Source organism: Amblyomma americanum, chromosome 9 (assembly GCF_052857255.1).
Source record: "Amblyomma americanum isolate KBUSLIRL-KWMA chromosome 9, ASM5285725v1, whole genome shotgun sequence".
Classification (NCBI taxonomy): Eukaryota; Metazoa; Arthropoda; class Arachnida; order Ixodida; family Ixodidae; genus Amblyomma; species Amblyomma americanum.
This window is the reverse complement of record NC_135505.1, coordinates 99,176,668-99,193,705: the sequence shown is the minus strand read 5'-3', so window position 1 is coordinate 99,193,705 and position 17,038 is coordinate 99,176,668. Positions and strand designations below refer to the sequence as shown.

Sequence of the window (17,038 nt, the reverse complement as noted above, 5' to 3'; positions counted from 1 at the left end):
CATTTATAAACTTTTCCGAACGCAGCGAGATGAAAAAAAGCCTTTTGTAAGATATCTTTCAACCAACAATTCCCAATAGTGAGATTTTTATCCCAACATTGGGACGGTACAACCAGCATTGTTCACTCCGGGTACACTTTCTATACCTCCACGCCGCACACTAGGCGTCAAAAAAAGCGGTGAACCTCAGGGATCGACTCAGAACATGAGAAGCGCTTGTAGCTGGGCATGTTGGTGCATATTCAGGAAAGACACAGTAGTGCAAAAGCCGCTCACGAATGTAAAGCTTGTCCAGTTCCCTGACAATATCCGTGCTCACATTTTGCGCTACTTTGTCTTTTCTGGAGTCAGAAAGAACCAGTGTTGATGGTAACGCGTTACAAGTAACGGCGTTACCGATAACGCGTTAGTTTTTTCCGTAACTTAGTAACGTACCTGTTACCATTTGGGACCTGTAACGGATGACGTACTTACGTTAACATTTTCCGGTAACACGAGGTGTCACGTTACTAGTTACTGTTTGTTCCAGTTGTCGCCCACTCCGTTCCCTTTTTCTTGAAAAAAAAAAGCGCAGAGCACTTAAAGTGATGTTGCAAATAAACAAACAGGTGCTTTAGACGACCTTTGTTGTGGCTCGCATGCATGCCAGAAAACACCTGCCTTTCACGACGCACCCAACTAAAAAAAAAAGACACAATAGCTATAAAGCACGAAACACGTGCACGAGCACGCATTCCCACACTCGCCTTCGCCTAGCTCCCCTTCCCGAACCACTCACACACACAACTCTCTGCAGAGAAGCATACCGAGCATTTTGGAACATCACATTTTTCAGAATAACCTTAAATTTGTTGAGAGTTCAGCGATGTTTTCTTTGTGAAGATAGAATTGATTATGAAGTGTCATTTTGCGTTTAATGCCACATTCAGAAGGTGGCTTCACTATGTGCCACAGAGTTAGAAATCAACACTTGTAACTCTACAGGAAATTTTAGGCCACTATAAAATTTCTATGCTCCTGCACATTTGTGGAAAAGTATTCTCGTTAAATCAGGATATCGCGTATAATGGTTGTTTGGGCTAGAACTTTTATTTGAAATATGAGTTTAAATAACATTTTATCGTGAGTTTTTAAGGCGAAGATTCACTAATAAAACTTATGGCCGTGAAATAACGGCAAAGTAACATGCGGCGCTTTTTTTGGTGACGGTAACGCTATACGCGTTACTTTTTTATAGGTAACGTATGGTGGTAACACGTTCCTGTTTACTGAGCGCAACGAGTAACGTATTTAGTTACTTTTTTGGTAACGCCTACAACACTGGAAAGAACATGGCGTCCTCTTGACATTGAGCCGGGTAAGCAATTGCTTACTTAATTGATAGCATAAAGCCTTATAATTTCATGCGACATGGTATATCTAAAGCAGACGTTTCACAGGATAGGTAAGCTTTCTATAGTTAAGCTGAGCACTGAAAATTTTCAACTTTTGTTATACGCCCAGGTTTGGTGAAGGAGATGCAGTCGTAGTGATTGTATTCTACAATTCTACGAAAAAACTTACGGGCGTGCGCACTTATGCAGAGAGCATGATGCCTCATCCTCAATATGACCCCGTTCACTCGTACGACGTGGCATTGCTTAAGGTAAGTACCTGCTGCTTTTAATCTTAATCATTGATGTGTACCTAAAAGGAACTTTTATGTGGCGACGCGCCAGTGATCAGCTCGAATACATGCAGACATATTGTGTGGAACTGTTTCCATTGTAGCTCACTACTGATGGAATGGCATAGCAAGAAAGTGTACAACACAAGCCCTAGTATTTCTGAATGTAGCGTTTTGAATGCACATGTGGTCGTCATTAATGCGGGTTCTCTCATTAAGGAATGTGAACTCACTCTGTCTAATATACTGCATGAGTAGAAGCAGATCATGCAAAGAATTAGGACTTCATCTTAAAGTGTGTTTTTAGAAAACTAGGCGCACTTATCGCGCAAGAAAAACAATTTTAGGTGCGCTTTAAAAATAAATCTCAGTCTGACACGTCTACACATTACATGGCTACAAGATAACAGGTCGGAATATAACTACAGGTACAGGGGAAGCGTCCTGCACGAGGAAATATATGGCAGGACTAGCACAGTACACGCAAAAGTAGCCCTCTCTTTCCGAACTGTGCCAAATGTGGCCAGAGATTATTTTATTAGTATGTTGCTTATAGTATAGCACATGTGAAGCCATCAAATACTCAGTAGTTCCGATGTTTTAATGCGTGGTCGATGCCGGTGAAATTCTTTATGTCGCACGGTCGTACACGTAAAGATTTTCACAGATAGCTACGATTCTTCCACTTCGATAGGCAAGTGCCGGAGTAAATTTTGTTTAATGAATCCCTTGCAGAAGTGTCTGGCTGGTGCATGAAATGAGACAAGCTGTTTTAAATTTCACAAGTATTAGTCCTCTGTACATTGGTGCAAGGAATTCATCCTGCAGCATTTTTATTCACTTCAAGCATTCTACTCAAGAAACCATTGGCTGTAAAGTATATCGGGGTCACTTTTGCAGAATATCTGAACTGCAGCGTCCTGAAGTTTACCGCCTTTAGCAAAAATGCGCTCCTAAGTACTTTTATCCAAAGCCTTTATCAAGTATACACAAGCCCTTTTCTAGGTGAAGCTATCAGCGTATAAGGCACTGGTCAGGCAATGTGTTTGTGGGCATCCATCAAGGAGATCAACATTGGCAACTTTGAGTTCAAAGAAAAATGTCTAGATATATTTTTTAGATAGATCTAAAACAGCTGATAGCGTGACGGAATGCATTATGTTCTTCCTACACTTCAAGCGAGACGCGCCGAATCTGGGTTCAAATATTTGTACCTTATACATAGTAGCACGGAACAAAATTGCCAATCATAATTTATTTAGTGTAAGAAGAGAGCAGACTGGGTCAAAGAAAAAGCGCGGGAGGAGGAGGTGAAAACATTGATTACTGCACTGTACTGAATTGGATTTGGAGGTAGGGATGATTGTAGTGATGGGTTGCAGTCCCTACTCCGAGACGCCATTGGCCGCCGTCGCTGCCAGTGGTCTCTGGACCAGGGCCTGCTCGGCCTCCAGGTCAAAGCTGGATATGGCCGCCTCCCATCTCTCCTTAGTTGGCTGACCTATAACGGCTATATATGTATTGTACTGGCAGGCCCACACCATGTGGTACAGTTCAGCATACTGACCGCAGAATTTGAGTGTAGGGTTCGCGTGTTTTAGTATGGCCGGATTTAAGAAAGACCCGGTTTGGAGCCATATGAGGTAGCACTCCTCCGTTCTGTCGATACCCTTGGCGGCACTCGGGAGTACCCTTGTGCAGAAGCGTAGATGGTTTGTAATATCCGCGTAAGAGATTAGCAGGATTGGTATGATTGCCGTGGCAGAACTAGGTGTCTGAGTGGAACCCGGCGTAAAGAACGCTCGGGCAGCCGCGTAAGCAGCGTTGTTTCCTTCAACCCCCTGATGACCGGGAACCTATACTATCTATTTTTTGCTAATCGCCGAATCCGAATTACTCTAAAATGTCTGTAGTATTCTGTGGGCGAGTGGCGCTATCCTACCCCGCACGTAATTTCGGCTGGGCTGCTGCGAGTCCGACATTATCTACGCTGCGTCGGAGTGGGTGGCAGCCAGTGCAATCGCCACTTCCTCCAACATTAGGGCGTCGGTAGTTTTTACCGAGACACAGTTCACCTGCTTTCCCTAGTGCACCATCGCAATGGCGCAGATGCCCTCCTCGGTTGGACCCGCTGCATCCGGGTAGCTTATGCCTGTCTTATACCCGTAGTAATTTTGACTAAATTTTGCCCTGGCTTCACGCCTCCCCTGAGTATACTCCCAATTCATATTTTTGAAGCGGCTTAACGGTCACAGTATTTTCCATGCCTCCGAAATGTCAACTTTTCGTTCGGTGGTGGGGAGCAGTGCTAGACACAGGACTTTTCTGCCGGCGCTGGTCACTGAGAGCCTGGCAATTTGGCTTGTTCTGTGGGCCTCAATCAGCACCTCCACCAAGTTGTGTGTCCACAACTTGGTGGATTACACGTTGGAGCAGGCGCTCCGCAGACGCTTAGGCAGGCAGCCCTAGCACCTTTTCAACCGCCGCCCGAATAATCGCATCGAGGTTCCCGTGGTCGCTCTTCCTAAGCTTGAGATAGGGCGCCACATACATCACGCGACTGACGAACGCCTGAACCAAGCAAACGGTTTCTTTTTTTCAGAATACCGCCGTGCTTACTGGACATCCTGCCAATCAATCTACTAATTTGTTCGCAGGTGGACTTTTTTTTTTCAAGGCCGTGCATTGGAACCCCGGTTATTAATTGGTAATTCGAATACCCGAAGCGTCTCTACCACTAGCATCTGGGTGTCGTTAACGTAAATTTGCATGTTCTCGCTTACGTTTCTATCCTTCCTAATGTGTAAGAGGTCTGCTTTCTTCGGAGCGAATTCCAGACCGAGCTCCCGAGCGTAATCTTGCACTACCGAGGCGGCCTCTTGAAGACCCCCCCCCCCCCCCCCCATTTTCTCCGCACTGCCCCGGGCCGACCAGTAAGTAATGTCGTCTGCGTAGATGGTGTGGCTGACAACAAGCGTGCGTGAATTATTTCCTAGTCGGAATCAAGAATAAGACGGATTGGGCAGGGCATGAATAGCTAGGACAAGATAGCCGATGGTCTGGATTCCAAGAGAAGACAAGTGTAAAGGTGGTGACAGCAAGTTAGTTTAGAAGGGTGAGGGTTCGGGCTAGTGGGTAGTCAACATGAGGATCCATAGCGCACACAATTGAAGGACACAACACGAGCTCTGATTGTGTGCGCTATGAATCCTCATATCAAGTTAGTTTGGTTGATCAGGTTTTAGAAGTTTGCGAGAATGAGTTGGGCGCGGCTGGCACGGGACAGGGTTAATTGGAAAAGTATGTGAGAGCATTTTTTCCTGTAGTAGGCGTAGCTTGGCTGATTTATACTGATAATGAGGATAAATAATTTTATTGCCCTTCGCAGCTTGCACACGAGCTCAAGTTTTGATGACGGCAGAACGGCAAGGAAATGTACGGCGCTAAATACAATATTACAAGCTTTGTGGTTTCAGAAACTGGTGACCGATAGCATAAACTTACAGAGATTCATTGTGGGTGGTCTCAGTGATGAAGGGTGTAATCAAAATTTGAAGAACCGTTTGTTTAGTTCTCCTTTCTCGTGTTTTTTCCCTCTTAGACGTTCCAGCATTATTTTCATATTACTTGTATATAATCAGAGCATTTGGTGCGTTCTTGTGATGCCCTAATTTTTTCTTTCCTCTCCTTTCTGCGCGGAGCTCACTGATTATGCGTCGCTTTTGAATAAATAGACATAAATGACATTCAACGTGAGTATTTCTTACTGATCACAGAATTGAAATGAATAAAATGCATTCATGACAATTTAGAAATAGTCAATAAATAGGTGAAACTATCATGAGACTTAGTTGGAGCGTTTTATCAAATTGAGCTTACGCACAAATGTTTGAACCCTGAAACCTTCCGATGAAAAAGTTTGCCAATTTTCGCCACGTTGTAGAGCTTACTAGGCTCAGGAGAGCACGTTGTTGGGCGAGTCGGTCGTACATACTTAAAGAAGGGAATTGCGCTAAAAAAAGACACGGACGAGAAAGGACAAGAACGGGCGCAAACTCGCGACTGATTTTATTCAGAAAGAACACAAATATATATATACCTATATTCTTATTCAATCATTGCCTAAGCGCACATGCCAGGAACGTTTTCTCTTTCTTATACAACTTGATACTTGAATCGCTAACGCATTCATCACCTGACTTATCAATGAAAAAAGCCTCTGTGAGTTCACGTGCTACCTGGTTACGACTGCGCCTTAAGATTTTTGTTCTAGCCAGCAAAGGCTGGCATGCTTTATCAGGCGTGGCCAAAGGGCATGCGCCACAATGTAAGGGCAAATTTGACCCTTTTCAAGCCTAGTAAGGTTTTTTAAATAATGGAGCAATCTGCGATAACTACTTAAAATTCAAAATAAACAAACTAAAAATACTCAGAGGCGTGTAGATCAATACATATTATTCACGTATAAGCGAGCTGATTAGCCGCGGCCATGTAAGTGCTTACCAAGCTCTAATATTGTGGATTGAACAAATGGAATCAGCATTCCTTCTGCGCATTATGATCAATTAAAAATCACTTCCGCTCCTCAATTTCTTTAATCCTCGCTACCTACTTGGATTTTCTCCAGCTCCTCTCTTTTCCTGCAAACAAATCACCTCTTTCACATTGCGTGTCCTGAATGTCACTTTGACAAAAAAGCCATATTGGAAATATTCAAGGATGTCACAAATATCAAGTGCGATTGAGAGAAGAAAAGCAATGACCGGTTTGTGGTAGAAAGAAGGAATTTCTCGTCCTTTGTCCCGATGCTAAAACGTCGGCAAATTTGAAGATGCTGGCCGGCCTCCCCATCCTGACCTCTGCACAATCGTCCGACAACTCTGTAAATAAATCTCTAAACGCGTTACATGTAATAGTTGTAGTGAAAATACGCGATCGAAAAACACGGATCCCTTTAGAATTCAACCGAGACAGAGATTCACTGGATTCCCACCGGTACCTCCGTATTTTCCCCAATACCACCACGCCCAGCTACAAGCACCCACGGCTAGCCACTGCATGCCTCGTCGCGAACTGTGTACCTTTGTTACACAATCCTATGAAGACGTCGATGTGTGGCTCATGAACCACAAGTGGATCAGGTGGTATAAACATTTGGATGAGACCACTAAACAAGCACACGTCGTTTTGTTTTTTTTTTCAACAACTTTGCTGATTGGTTCGACAGCTATGAATACTTGTCCTCTACATCGGGTGGCTTCACAGAAAAATATAAAAAGTGCAATGGTGAAGCATCTGCCAAAACAAACGCGTAAACCAAACCTTGCATAATAATTGTCGAGTGTCTGATGAGACGCAGGACATGCTCCATCACCTTAAAGATGTGCAAGTTTGAGAACCACCGGACCTCTTAAAGAGATAGAGCTGGTCATCTGCTGAAAGGCATTGTTGAACATGGGATTATTTTGACACGTTCTTTTATTTAAAAAGGTGTTAACTCTGCCACTAACGTCGCCAGGGTCTGAAGAACATTCCAAGCCTTGAAACTGCTGCTATAAACACGAACTTTTGGTGACTGGCAACGTCATCTCCATCCGGACTGTTCGCATACGCATAAAAATGTTTGTTTATCGCAATTGAAACGGAAAATACATATGCCAGAGGAAGCACAACCAATAGCTATTGTGTGTGGGCGATGGCAATCATACGAAGTGCGCACTCAGCACCGACAAAACAACATGCTTTGTAAAAAACGAAGAAACAAAAATTATATAAAAATGAGGCTCAGTTTAATCAAACAAAGCAGAAAATGCTTCAGTACAAACAGCTGTCACACGTGCACACTGTGCAAAATAGAATTCATGTAATACTCATTTAGAGGTAACAACAAAACACAATCGCACTTCATCACCCGTGTCAACAAAACTTTTGGATGCATTTCAGCTGTAGTTTCAATTCAGTACTTAGAGCTTCGTAGACATTCTTAGCCAAGACATTACTTTATATTTCACCTCTGATAATCAGAGTACTTCAATGGAAAGCAGGTTAACATCGAAGAGGATATAGAACATTCGACGCCTTTTCGCGTAGAGCTCTCTGTGCTCTAGCGCTCTGGAGTTGTTTTCAGGATCCTTAAATTTCTTTTAAAAGCACTTTTGCTATTTATTAGGCGTATAAATAAATCTTGAAGGCAGTACACAACAGCTCCATGCATCTTTTTAGTGCTGTGTAGTGTCTCAGAAGACGTACCATACAAAACCTGTTGTCCTAACTGGTAGTTACGTTAAAAATCTAATCCTTGAGCACAAGCTGACTTAATTTAAACTGTTAAATGTCGCTTTGGGCATATACATAGAAGTTACCTGGAGACGTCTGGTGAGGTCCCCAACATCAATTGCCCATGACATGAGCGAGTTAAATTTATGCCCAGATATTTGACCCCTTCACACGAGAGTAGAGGAGCTCCTTGGCATATAGAGCAGAACGTACCGTGCCGAATAATCAATTCGTTTAAAATAGCCTTTTGAGAATATTTTTAAAAACAAACTAGAGCCGTCTTCTGTACCCGCCGTGGTGGATCAGTAACTAGGGCGCTCGGCTACTGAGCCGGAGAAGCCAGATTCGAACTCCAACGCGGCGGCCTCGTTACGATGAGGGCCAAACGGAAAAATGCGCCCGTGTGCTGTGCGATCTCACTTCACGTTAACGATCCCTACGTCGTCAAAAATATTCCGTTTGTCTTTTTTTTCTTCTTTCACGCTCTCCTTTATTCCTTCCTCCCAGGGCTGTCCACCGAGATAGGGGAGACAGCTACTGCGCCATCTGCTTCCTCAACACCATTCCAATTTTTTTCTTCTTGTTCATGAAAAAATGGTTGCCCATTATGTATCTCACAATTTCTTAATGTCCATTTGCTTGACTTCTACAGGCTCATTGTGCTGCAGAACAAGAAACGCCGTGTCATCACTTATCACTGATCAGCATATTCCTAAAGTACAGACTTCAGTCTAAGCTTCGCTAAATTATTTACACGATTATTATAAATAAATGATCTTAAACAGCAGCTCTCGGCACGCCACATAAATGCGGTTTTAAACCGCTGGAGTCATGGGTGGCATCCTGGCTTTACGTGACTGGGATCTAGGGGTCTTGCACATATGGCGAGGGTTATCCGTTGCTGGTATCTGTTCTAAACCGTGATCGTCGCTTCAGATGACGTGGCTGTTGCGACTAGCGTCCTTTCTTTCAATCCTCTCACCTGTATTTCAACTCTCCTACTGTCTGCTCGTGGCCGCAATTGTGGCTCAGCTTGAGCCAGTGGGCAGGCCCGCACACTTTCCTTTTCATTCTTCCAGTAGTCGCAAGAGCAACCACAACACCTGAAGTCATTTTTCTCTTTCACACCCTGAACATGTCACTTCTATCTTCTTCATACCTCATATGATTCGAACAGTTGAGCTTCAGATTGTGCTCCTTTGTCAGGACACTATGCTCCTGACAAAATTTGCATGACTTGCAGTTTGCCAAGAATTTTGAATCGCTTTGGTGACTGTAGTTATCCGCTTTAAAAATAAAGGTAGCAAGTGGACTATCTGCATAAGACCATCGGTGGCAGAACGTTCTGCGGCTATTTCCTACCCATCACCGCCTCCATCTTTCGCCACGTACACCACGCCATGGCACTGAATCTTAGTGGTGAAACTCGTCAGTCGATCTTAGTTCTTCCGCTGTTCTATAACTCCATCCAACCGTCTAGTTCTACCAAGTGAAAGCGATCTTCTACATCGGCAGCGTCACAACGCAGGAAGTTCAGGCTCTTCTCATGTGTGAGGCCTTAATGCCCGGCGGTTTCCTTGCCTTGTTTTTCAGATGAGGTTTGTTTTCTTGACATTCGCAGGAGATGCTCAAGAACGACGGCCCACTTGCTGAGAAAGACATTGTTTACGCGAGCATAAATATTCTGGTTTTATGTGGCTTTCTGACCGCCTAAGGCCAGGAAGCCACCCATGAGTTGGAATACTTCTGTGGGCTGTAAGGCGCTGTGTACAGTCTGCATAACTAAATGACAGGAGCCCATCTGAAACCCCGTATATCATTTAAAAGAACTGGGTCTCCAGAACTATCTAGATAAACAGACACTATGTTGGGAAGGTCACGGATGGAAAAGAGTAATTTAATTACATGAGTCAAAGTTTTTGTCGTGCGGAATCATGCGATACTGTTGTATTCTTTGCCCCAAATGCAACTTAGATGGACCTCCTTCTCAACATACCACTTTAAAACAATAGATGGGAACGTAATGGTGTACGGCTTCTTCTCCATTCGTGGAGTTGGCGTCCTTGAGTGTATTCAAGGTATCATGAGGGAACATATTGATCAAAGCATTCTTTAACAGGTTACGCTTACATATGCACGAAAGAACCGAGGATTTCAATGTGTTCTAACGTTTGTAAAATATTGGATCAAGAAGAAGAGCGTGGTGAAGGTGTGAAAAATTTTAATGCTCAAAAAGAGAGCTTGAGGGTCAGAAGACCCCGCTGCATGGTTGGTATTCTTAGTCCGGGACACCACACGACGGGGCGCCCTCTCGCGCACGCTTTTTCAGAGCTCTTTGCGACTCCAGTGTAGAGCAGCTGAGGAGCACAGTCTCCCATGCCTCTCGGGTAGGCGTAAGGGAAGGGGGACGCTGAGCATTCTGAGTACATGCCCACACCATGTGAAAGATACCGCAGATTTCTCCACAGTGCGAGCAACGCCCATGTTGGGATCAAAGTGGTTCACAACGGCAGGACAGAGAAGAGTTCCTATCTGCAGACGCTGCAGACATCGCTCCTCCGCCTTGCTCAGCCACCTTGAAAGGGGCGAGAGGGGTGCTGTCGGTCGTAATAATGAGTTAAAATTTCGTGGCACCTACACAGTGACATCATTTCCTCGTAGACCTTGGTGGCCAGGAGCCCATATTACGTTTGTCTGAGTTGGATCGGCGGCAGCCCGTATTAAAATTTAGGAGGCAAGAGGTGATATCTCCCCTGCCCAATAGTGTTCACAGGCCTGGCGAAAAGTTGTTATAACTGTCGACTTTAAAGAACACGGTGGACCTTCTGGAGTGGTCAAACCATCCTACCGATATTACTTCAATTGAATATATTTGTATAAACGTCGCACTGAGCCTCGTGCGCTTTCGAGCATGAGGTTAGAATGCTTAGCTCTTGCGAGCCTGAGCATCGAATACTGGAGATGCTTTCGAGGACGGCAAACAGCTCGGGCGCTTTTCTCCTTAGCTCGCTAGGCCTGCGCTGTGCCGGGGTCCGTCGTCCCACGAAATAAACTTGCCGCTGCCACGCCCACATGTTTTTGCACTTCAGTCTTGTAAACAAATAGAGTCTATTATGTCAGTCAAATTCATTTGCATTTCTAAACAGCGCAACGAAACATGGGTAAAGGAGTGAGAGTGTCATTCCACATTAGAAGGTTCCTTAACAATGGTGACGACAGGTATGTTCCTGGCGGATAGTAATATAGGATTAAGTAATCTAATGCGTAGATTCGTGCTGTAAATTGTGATGTGGGAACAGAGAATGGCATAGCCTTAAAATACATTTTTAACAGCAATTGTGGTTGCCTGTATGATAGATTTAATGAGAATGTTATGTAATGAACCTAAACACTTAGCACATATGCGCATGGGAATAGTGAAGCGAATCGCTGATGAAATGAAGGAACGTTCCAAAATCATAAGTATTTCCTAAGATAGATGAACTGAAATACTCCCTGTTTCAGGTAAAAATGTGCCATCCTGATAGGGCATTTAATGACTAACGCATTTTTATTCGCAGCTGCAAGAGCCACTAAAGTTTGACGCCTTCGTGAAACCTATCTGCCTTCCTACGCACAAGATTCGGGTTCAGGGAAAGCCTCTGCTCGGGGCTGGCTGGGGAAGAATAGGCGTAGGTAAGGAGCCATTCATTCAGTTCAAAGCATCACGAAGCCTTACCCGCAGCACGTGCTGCTCTTCCAAGGATTAAGTACCCAAAAATGCTTTTTCTTGTGGTTTTTCGTGTTCGTACCTATGATTGGTTGGGTGTCATCGAGCTATTAGTTCTTTATGGGTTAAGGTATCCCCATATTTTAAAATAATTGCTATGATGACACTACTGTGTCCGCTTTAGGCCCTTGCTGAATGCGAATCTTAAACGTACAAATTAATAGGCGAATTGAGAACAGCCAAGGCGACATTTTGCTCTTAAGTAAATTTTCCTGAGTGATCACTTGATGTGAAATTAAAGATAAATGTACGTTTTCTACACAGGAAGCACAAGATTGCTGGGAAAATAATATTTATTATGCGAGTTGAACAATGTTGCCTTTCAAATATCGGAAAATTGCAAATTTCAAACCGTCTTCAGCACAGCCCAATTTGATCAGCAATTTCACACTTTTATAATGATCCACTACCTTTTTGTTCGACTAAGCAAATTTTTTTTTCGCGGTGTGATTGTTAGTGTCCTTACAAAAAGTGGATAGAATCCGTGAAATAGTAATGGCGGGGTCACATGGGTCACTAAAAACTTCTGGTTGCAGTTTGTTCAGCACATCGGCTTTCTCAGAACGTACTTTAGAAGCTCATTGCCGCGTGTTGTCTTAAGTTTTCCGGTATCTTACACAGACTTCGCTAATTCGGGACATACAATGGCTGTGCTTAATCTCCGTTTTAAAGTAGTTTGAATTGAGATAAGTTTTAAAGAACATTTCTATGAAAGTTTATCGGTCGCTTCATCAAGGCTACGCAGTTTCATGAGTCGTTATTTTAAGGTGCAGAAATTTATACTTGCTCTTGATCGCACTCCACAATATGCCGTTTGCGCCTTAACCCTGCAAAAGCGCGGATTTTCTCCACACAGAACCAAGCTACCCAAGCTTTTATTCTTTTTACAGCGACAGATGCACACAACACGTAGCAATTGCTACACCAGTCTGAATTTATCAGCAGTGAGTGAGCAGCAATGGCACTGGGCATAAATATATAAAAATATGTAGTCTGTAAAATGCAGTGTTCAGAATAACACAAGATGTGTACCACCACAATATAAACAGAAAAAAATGGCAAAAGTGGTGAGAAAAGAGCGTTCCTCTGTGTTTTCACTCCACCCAATTTTCAACGTATCAGTTTCGAAGGGTACTCAAGCGTACAGTTAAAAAATAGAGGTCTTTTTCACGTCTATTAACACCTCGAAGGCTACTCGCAGAGGTCCGTGATAACTTCTGCCGACAGGCTTGAAGATTCACCCAAGAGTGTAGGTTTCATCAGAGCTCTGAGGAAATCGAGGCACTCCTTCACAACTGTGCCTCAATCTATACTTAGGATGCTTGTCTTAATGAAAGCGCCACCTGTCAGTTTATGAATAGATATCAGCTGTAAAAGTTTCAACGCAATTGAAGCAAGGCAACAAAATGTTTCTGCGAGAAATTAATGGCGACCAATATATGCGACGGTGTTTGGGGCTAATGATCGAATAAACAGTTGACATTCTGCTCTCGCCTCGAACTGCGGCGATAGAAACTTCCGGAGCCTTCGCTGGCGCACTTGGAGGACGACTAAACAGTTTAGACCTGCACGAGTTCTAAAAAGAAGTTTGTGAGAAAATACAGTGGGGGCATCTAGATGGTCCCCAGGTGGTAAAGGGCTAAACGATATTGCTAAATGATATTCTAACCTGTAGATATGTACAATAGTTATTTTGTTGTTGATGGCATTGCATGCATGTACTAATTCTACCACTTTATCAGCATGTAGGTATGTATCCCTCTGCCAAGCCAGACATTGGCTTTTTGAGTACACTCCTACCATCCTCAATGTTGAAATAAAGGTACTTGTACTTGCCTTTATTTGTATTTCTAGCCAACGTTTCCAGCACAACCTGTCCCCTTCCCTTATGTACAAGTGGCAGCAGCTGGGAACTAGCTTGCCGACGTGGGTACAAATTTAGAAAACTACAGTGGTGCTCAACAGTCTCGGAAGGTGACAGGAACCTGCAGTAGGTAGCGAGGTACTGTGACATCGACCTAAGGCAATGAATGACTGTACATCAGGCATACAAGATTGAAAGTAATAGAGCAATGAGAATGTGATGGAGCGCATTTTGCAGGTACTCTCAGATTATGAATTGCAGTTTGCCACTCTTCCTGCAGAGAATAATATAGAAGAGCTGTAACTTACCGGTAGACGCCTATGAGAAAGAAACTTCGAACCGAACGAAAATGATTCAGCTTAAATTTAGGACAACGCAGTGAGCTAACAAAAAGAAAAAAATTCAAAAAAAGGTGATATCAAGTGTTGTCAGCGAATGAATGAAAGCGTATATTCGGAAGAATTCTCGAGCGTTTGGGCTGAGCCATCAGTCCCAGGCTCTTACGGAGTCCCAAGAAGGTCTCGTCCGGTCCTCCAGGCATCGCTGGTATTCCAGGTTTGAGCTGGACAAAGCCTCCAAACCAGTGCCACTGTGGTCGGATTTGTATATATGTCTCTTAAGTTGGCGTCGGCAACCCCACGAGGTGTGATAAAATGCAGCCGACTCCCAGCTGCGTGGAAGGGGGGCCCTATAGGTGGTAGAACCAATTTCGCTGAGCTGTCAAGGTGAGGACAAATGCGGTTTAATATTCTAGTCTAAATCAAGGAAACGAAATGGGCTTGGGCAGGTCGCATAAAGCAAAAGCAAAATTACTGATTGCTGTTTCACTCCCTCCTTTATCCCTTCCCTTACGGCGCGGTTCAGGTGTCCAAAGATATATGAGACAGATACTGCGCCATTTCCTTTCCCCAAAAAACCAATTGTTATTATTATTGCTGTTTGAGTAGTGGACTTGATTCGAAGAGATTGCAATGGTATCAGGCAACAAGGAAAAGTTGCTTGCGTGGTTGACATCAGGAAGTTTGCGGGTATGAGATCCTTACAGCTGGCACAGGACCAGGTTAGTTGGACGATATACGAGAGGCTTTGCCCTGCAGTGCGCCTAGTCATCTGACGATAATTGTGATGACCGTCGTGTAATACGAAGAGTAAAACTTTCTTTAGCTATTCATGACAACAGCCAACACGGTAGCATGAAATCGCATTGGAGGAGAGGGACGCGTGTTTTAACGTGCCAGCGTTAAGGAGTTCGTGTCGCAGAAAAGCTGGTGTCGGTGCTGTCGGCATTGTAACATGAGAACTTCCAAATTAAAAGTCTCGTGAAAATACAGGGAATTGAACCCAGCTCTTTCAGACTGTGAGGTGAGCACGCGTGGAACACGCTACGAAGGCTCGTTTGTTTGAACTGAATATAAGTGGGCCTAGCGAATGCGTTGTGGTCTTTGACTTCGTGTAGTGCCTTTGTGTATTGGTGCGTACATGAGCAATACAATGGCAGCCATGCAAACTCTGTCGCGTTCCACTCTTAAATGAGAAAGTTAAGCGTCCTCCAATTTCGGTCCTACCCTTTGATATCGCTTCTGAAGACCGGGATTCCTAATCCTGCCTGAACCCTGTCGCGTCGCCCAATATCGAACCTAATATGTGTGAACGTCGAATGGACCGCCTCGCGCCGGTGCCGGTAAAACCATCCTCCCCTCACGACCCCCTCACGACAGTATGCTTTGCGGCATCGAGAGCCCTGTTTTTAAACAAGGGGTCAAAAACAGCTTTGACGTGCCCCATTGGAAGTTGGCGGTTAATATTCACCACCTTTTCGAAAACATGAGATTAAATTCTATTTGTTTTTACAAACTTTCAACATGTACCAATTGATCAGTTTGGCGAATCGAATTGAATATTTAATTTGCTATTCCAAACTTTGAACGCTCACGCAGCCCTATTTTTATTCTTTGTCATATCTACGTTATTCAGAAAAAGAAAAAGGTTGCGGCGCTCGGCTGCTGGCCCGAAAGACGCGGGCTCGATCGCGGCCGCGGCGGTCGAATTTCGATGGAGGCGAAACTGTAGAGGCGCGTGTACTGTGCGATGTCAGTGCACGTTAGAGAACCCCAGGTGGTCTAAATTTCCGGAGCCCTTCACTACGGCGTCCCTCATAGCCTGAGTCGCTTTGGGACGTTAAAGCCCCATAAACCATAAACCACCAGAAAAAGAACTGTGGCGGTTCTCAGTATTTTGGCGCACCAGTTTGGTCAGCTGCGCGTTTACCTTTGGCTCCCTGGCTTGTTACACCACCCACTGCTACAAGCGGCAAACGCTTTAATCCAGAAAGACAAAGCGCTTCAACTGTCTCTTGGGCTTCCTCCTATATAGTCTCTATCTCTCCTCGCTGTAACAGTGTTGTCCATCAAAGAAGAAAAGTCGCCTCAAGTTTACTCCCGAGCCGACACTTGACCCCACTACTACAACCAATCACGCACATTCGCAAGATAATTGTACGCGTTGTTGGTGTGCGGAAAAAAGTCAGTGTCCTAAAATCACTGCACGTATGAAAGATTCCGCATACTTCTGCAAGAGGAATGAATTAAAGTGGACCTCGTCGCAAGACGGGAGTAGATTAGATTTATTGCCAAGCTCACGTGCACCTGGCGAGCTCTGAGACCGCAGGCGCACTTTTGAGCCAGGTGGGATGACTTCCTAATATTCGTGTTACCCGTACGCCGAGCTGTACAGAAAGTACACCCCCATGTCAACTCTGGCCGAGCACCTCACTTGTCCCCTACCGCAAATAGCACACTTCTAGAATTTTTCCTACTCGACTTCCTCGCCCACTCCGTTCGCTTGTCGCCTTTCCTCCACGCCGCCGCGGTGGCTCAGTGGTTATGGCGCTCAGTTGCTGGACCAAAAGTCGCGGGTTCGATCCCGGCCGCGTCGGTCGCATTTAGACAGAGGCGAAATGCTAGAGGCGCCAGTGTATTCAAATACAAAAATGCCCTATGGCCGGCTATAGACATTTGGCCAAAATAGCTATAAACGTTTCCTATTTCTATCTATAGCTGTAGATACAGGCTGATATATTTTTCTATAGAGAGCTTAAGACAGTTGCATGGTTCCAAAGCTATAGCTTTAGTGGCATAGATTTTTCAATAGCTGGCAATAAGTACCTCTGCGTGTGCTTATAGACGTTCATAAAATGCCATAGACGGACATAGCCTTTTCCACAGACGCCCATAGGACGTTTTTGTATTGCTTGTGTGATGCCCGTGCACGTTAAAGATGCCCGGATGGTCGAAATTTGCGAAGCCCTTCACTACGGTGTCCCTCATAGCCTGAGTAGCTTTGGGACGTTGAACCCCATAAACTAAAAGCAACCTTTTCTTTACCGTCATATTATGCAGCACTAAATAATGGCAGTTGCTTTTCGCATTCCTGCTCCGTGAAAAACAACCACATCTCTATCTTT

General features: G+C 44.4%; 1 protein-coding gene across 1 annotated transcript in view; it reads left to right on the top strand.

The window, feature by feature from the left end:
* Positions 1-17,038, top strand: part of LOC144105217 (venom peptide isomerase heavy chain-like) — a 55,775-nt gene that overhangs the window by 36,541 nt on the left and 2,196 nt on the right. The window contains exons 6-7 of the mRNA XM_077638362.1: positions 1,504-1,645; positions 11,503-11,617. Coding sequence (XP_077494488.1) covers positions 1,504-1,645; positions 11,503-11,617 — 257 coding nt within the window. The remainder of the gene's footprint in view (positions 1-1,503; positions 1,646-11,502; positions 11,618-17,038) is intronic.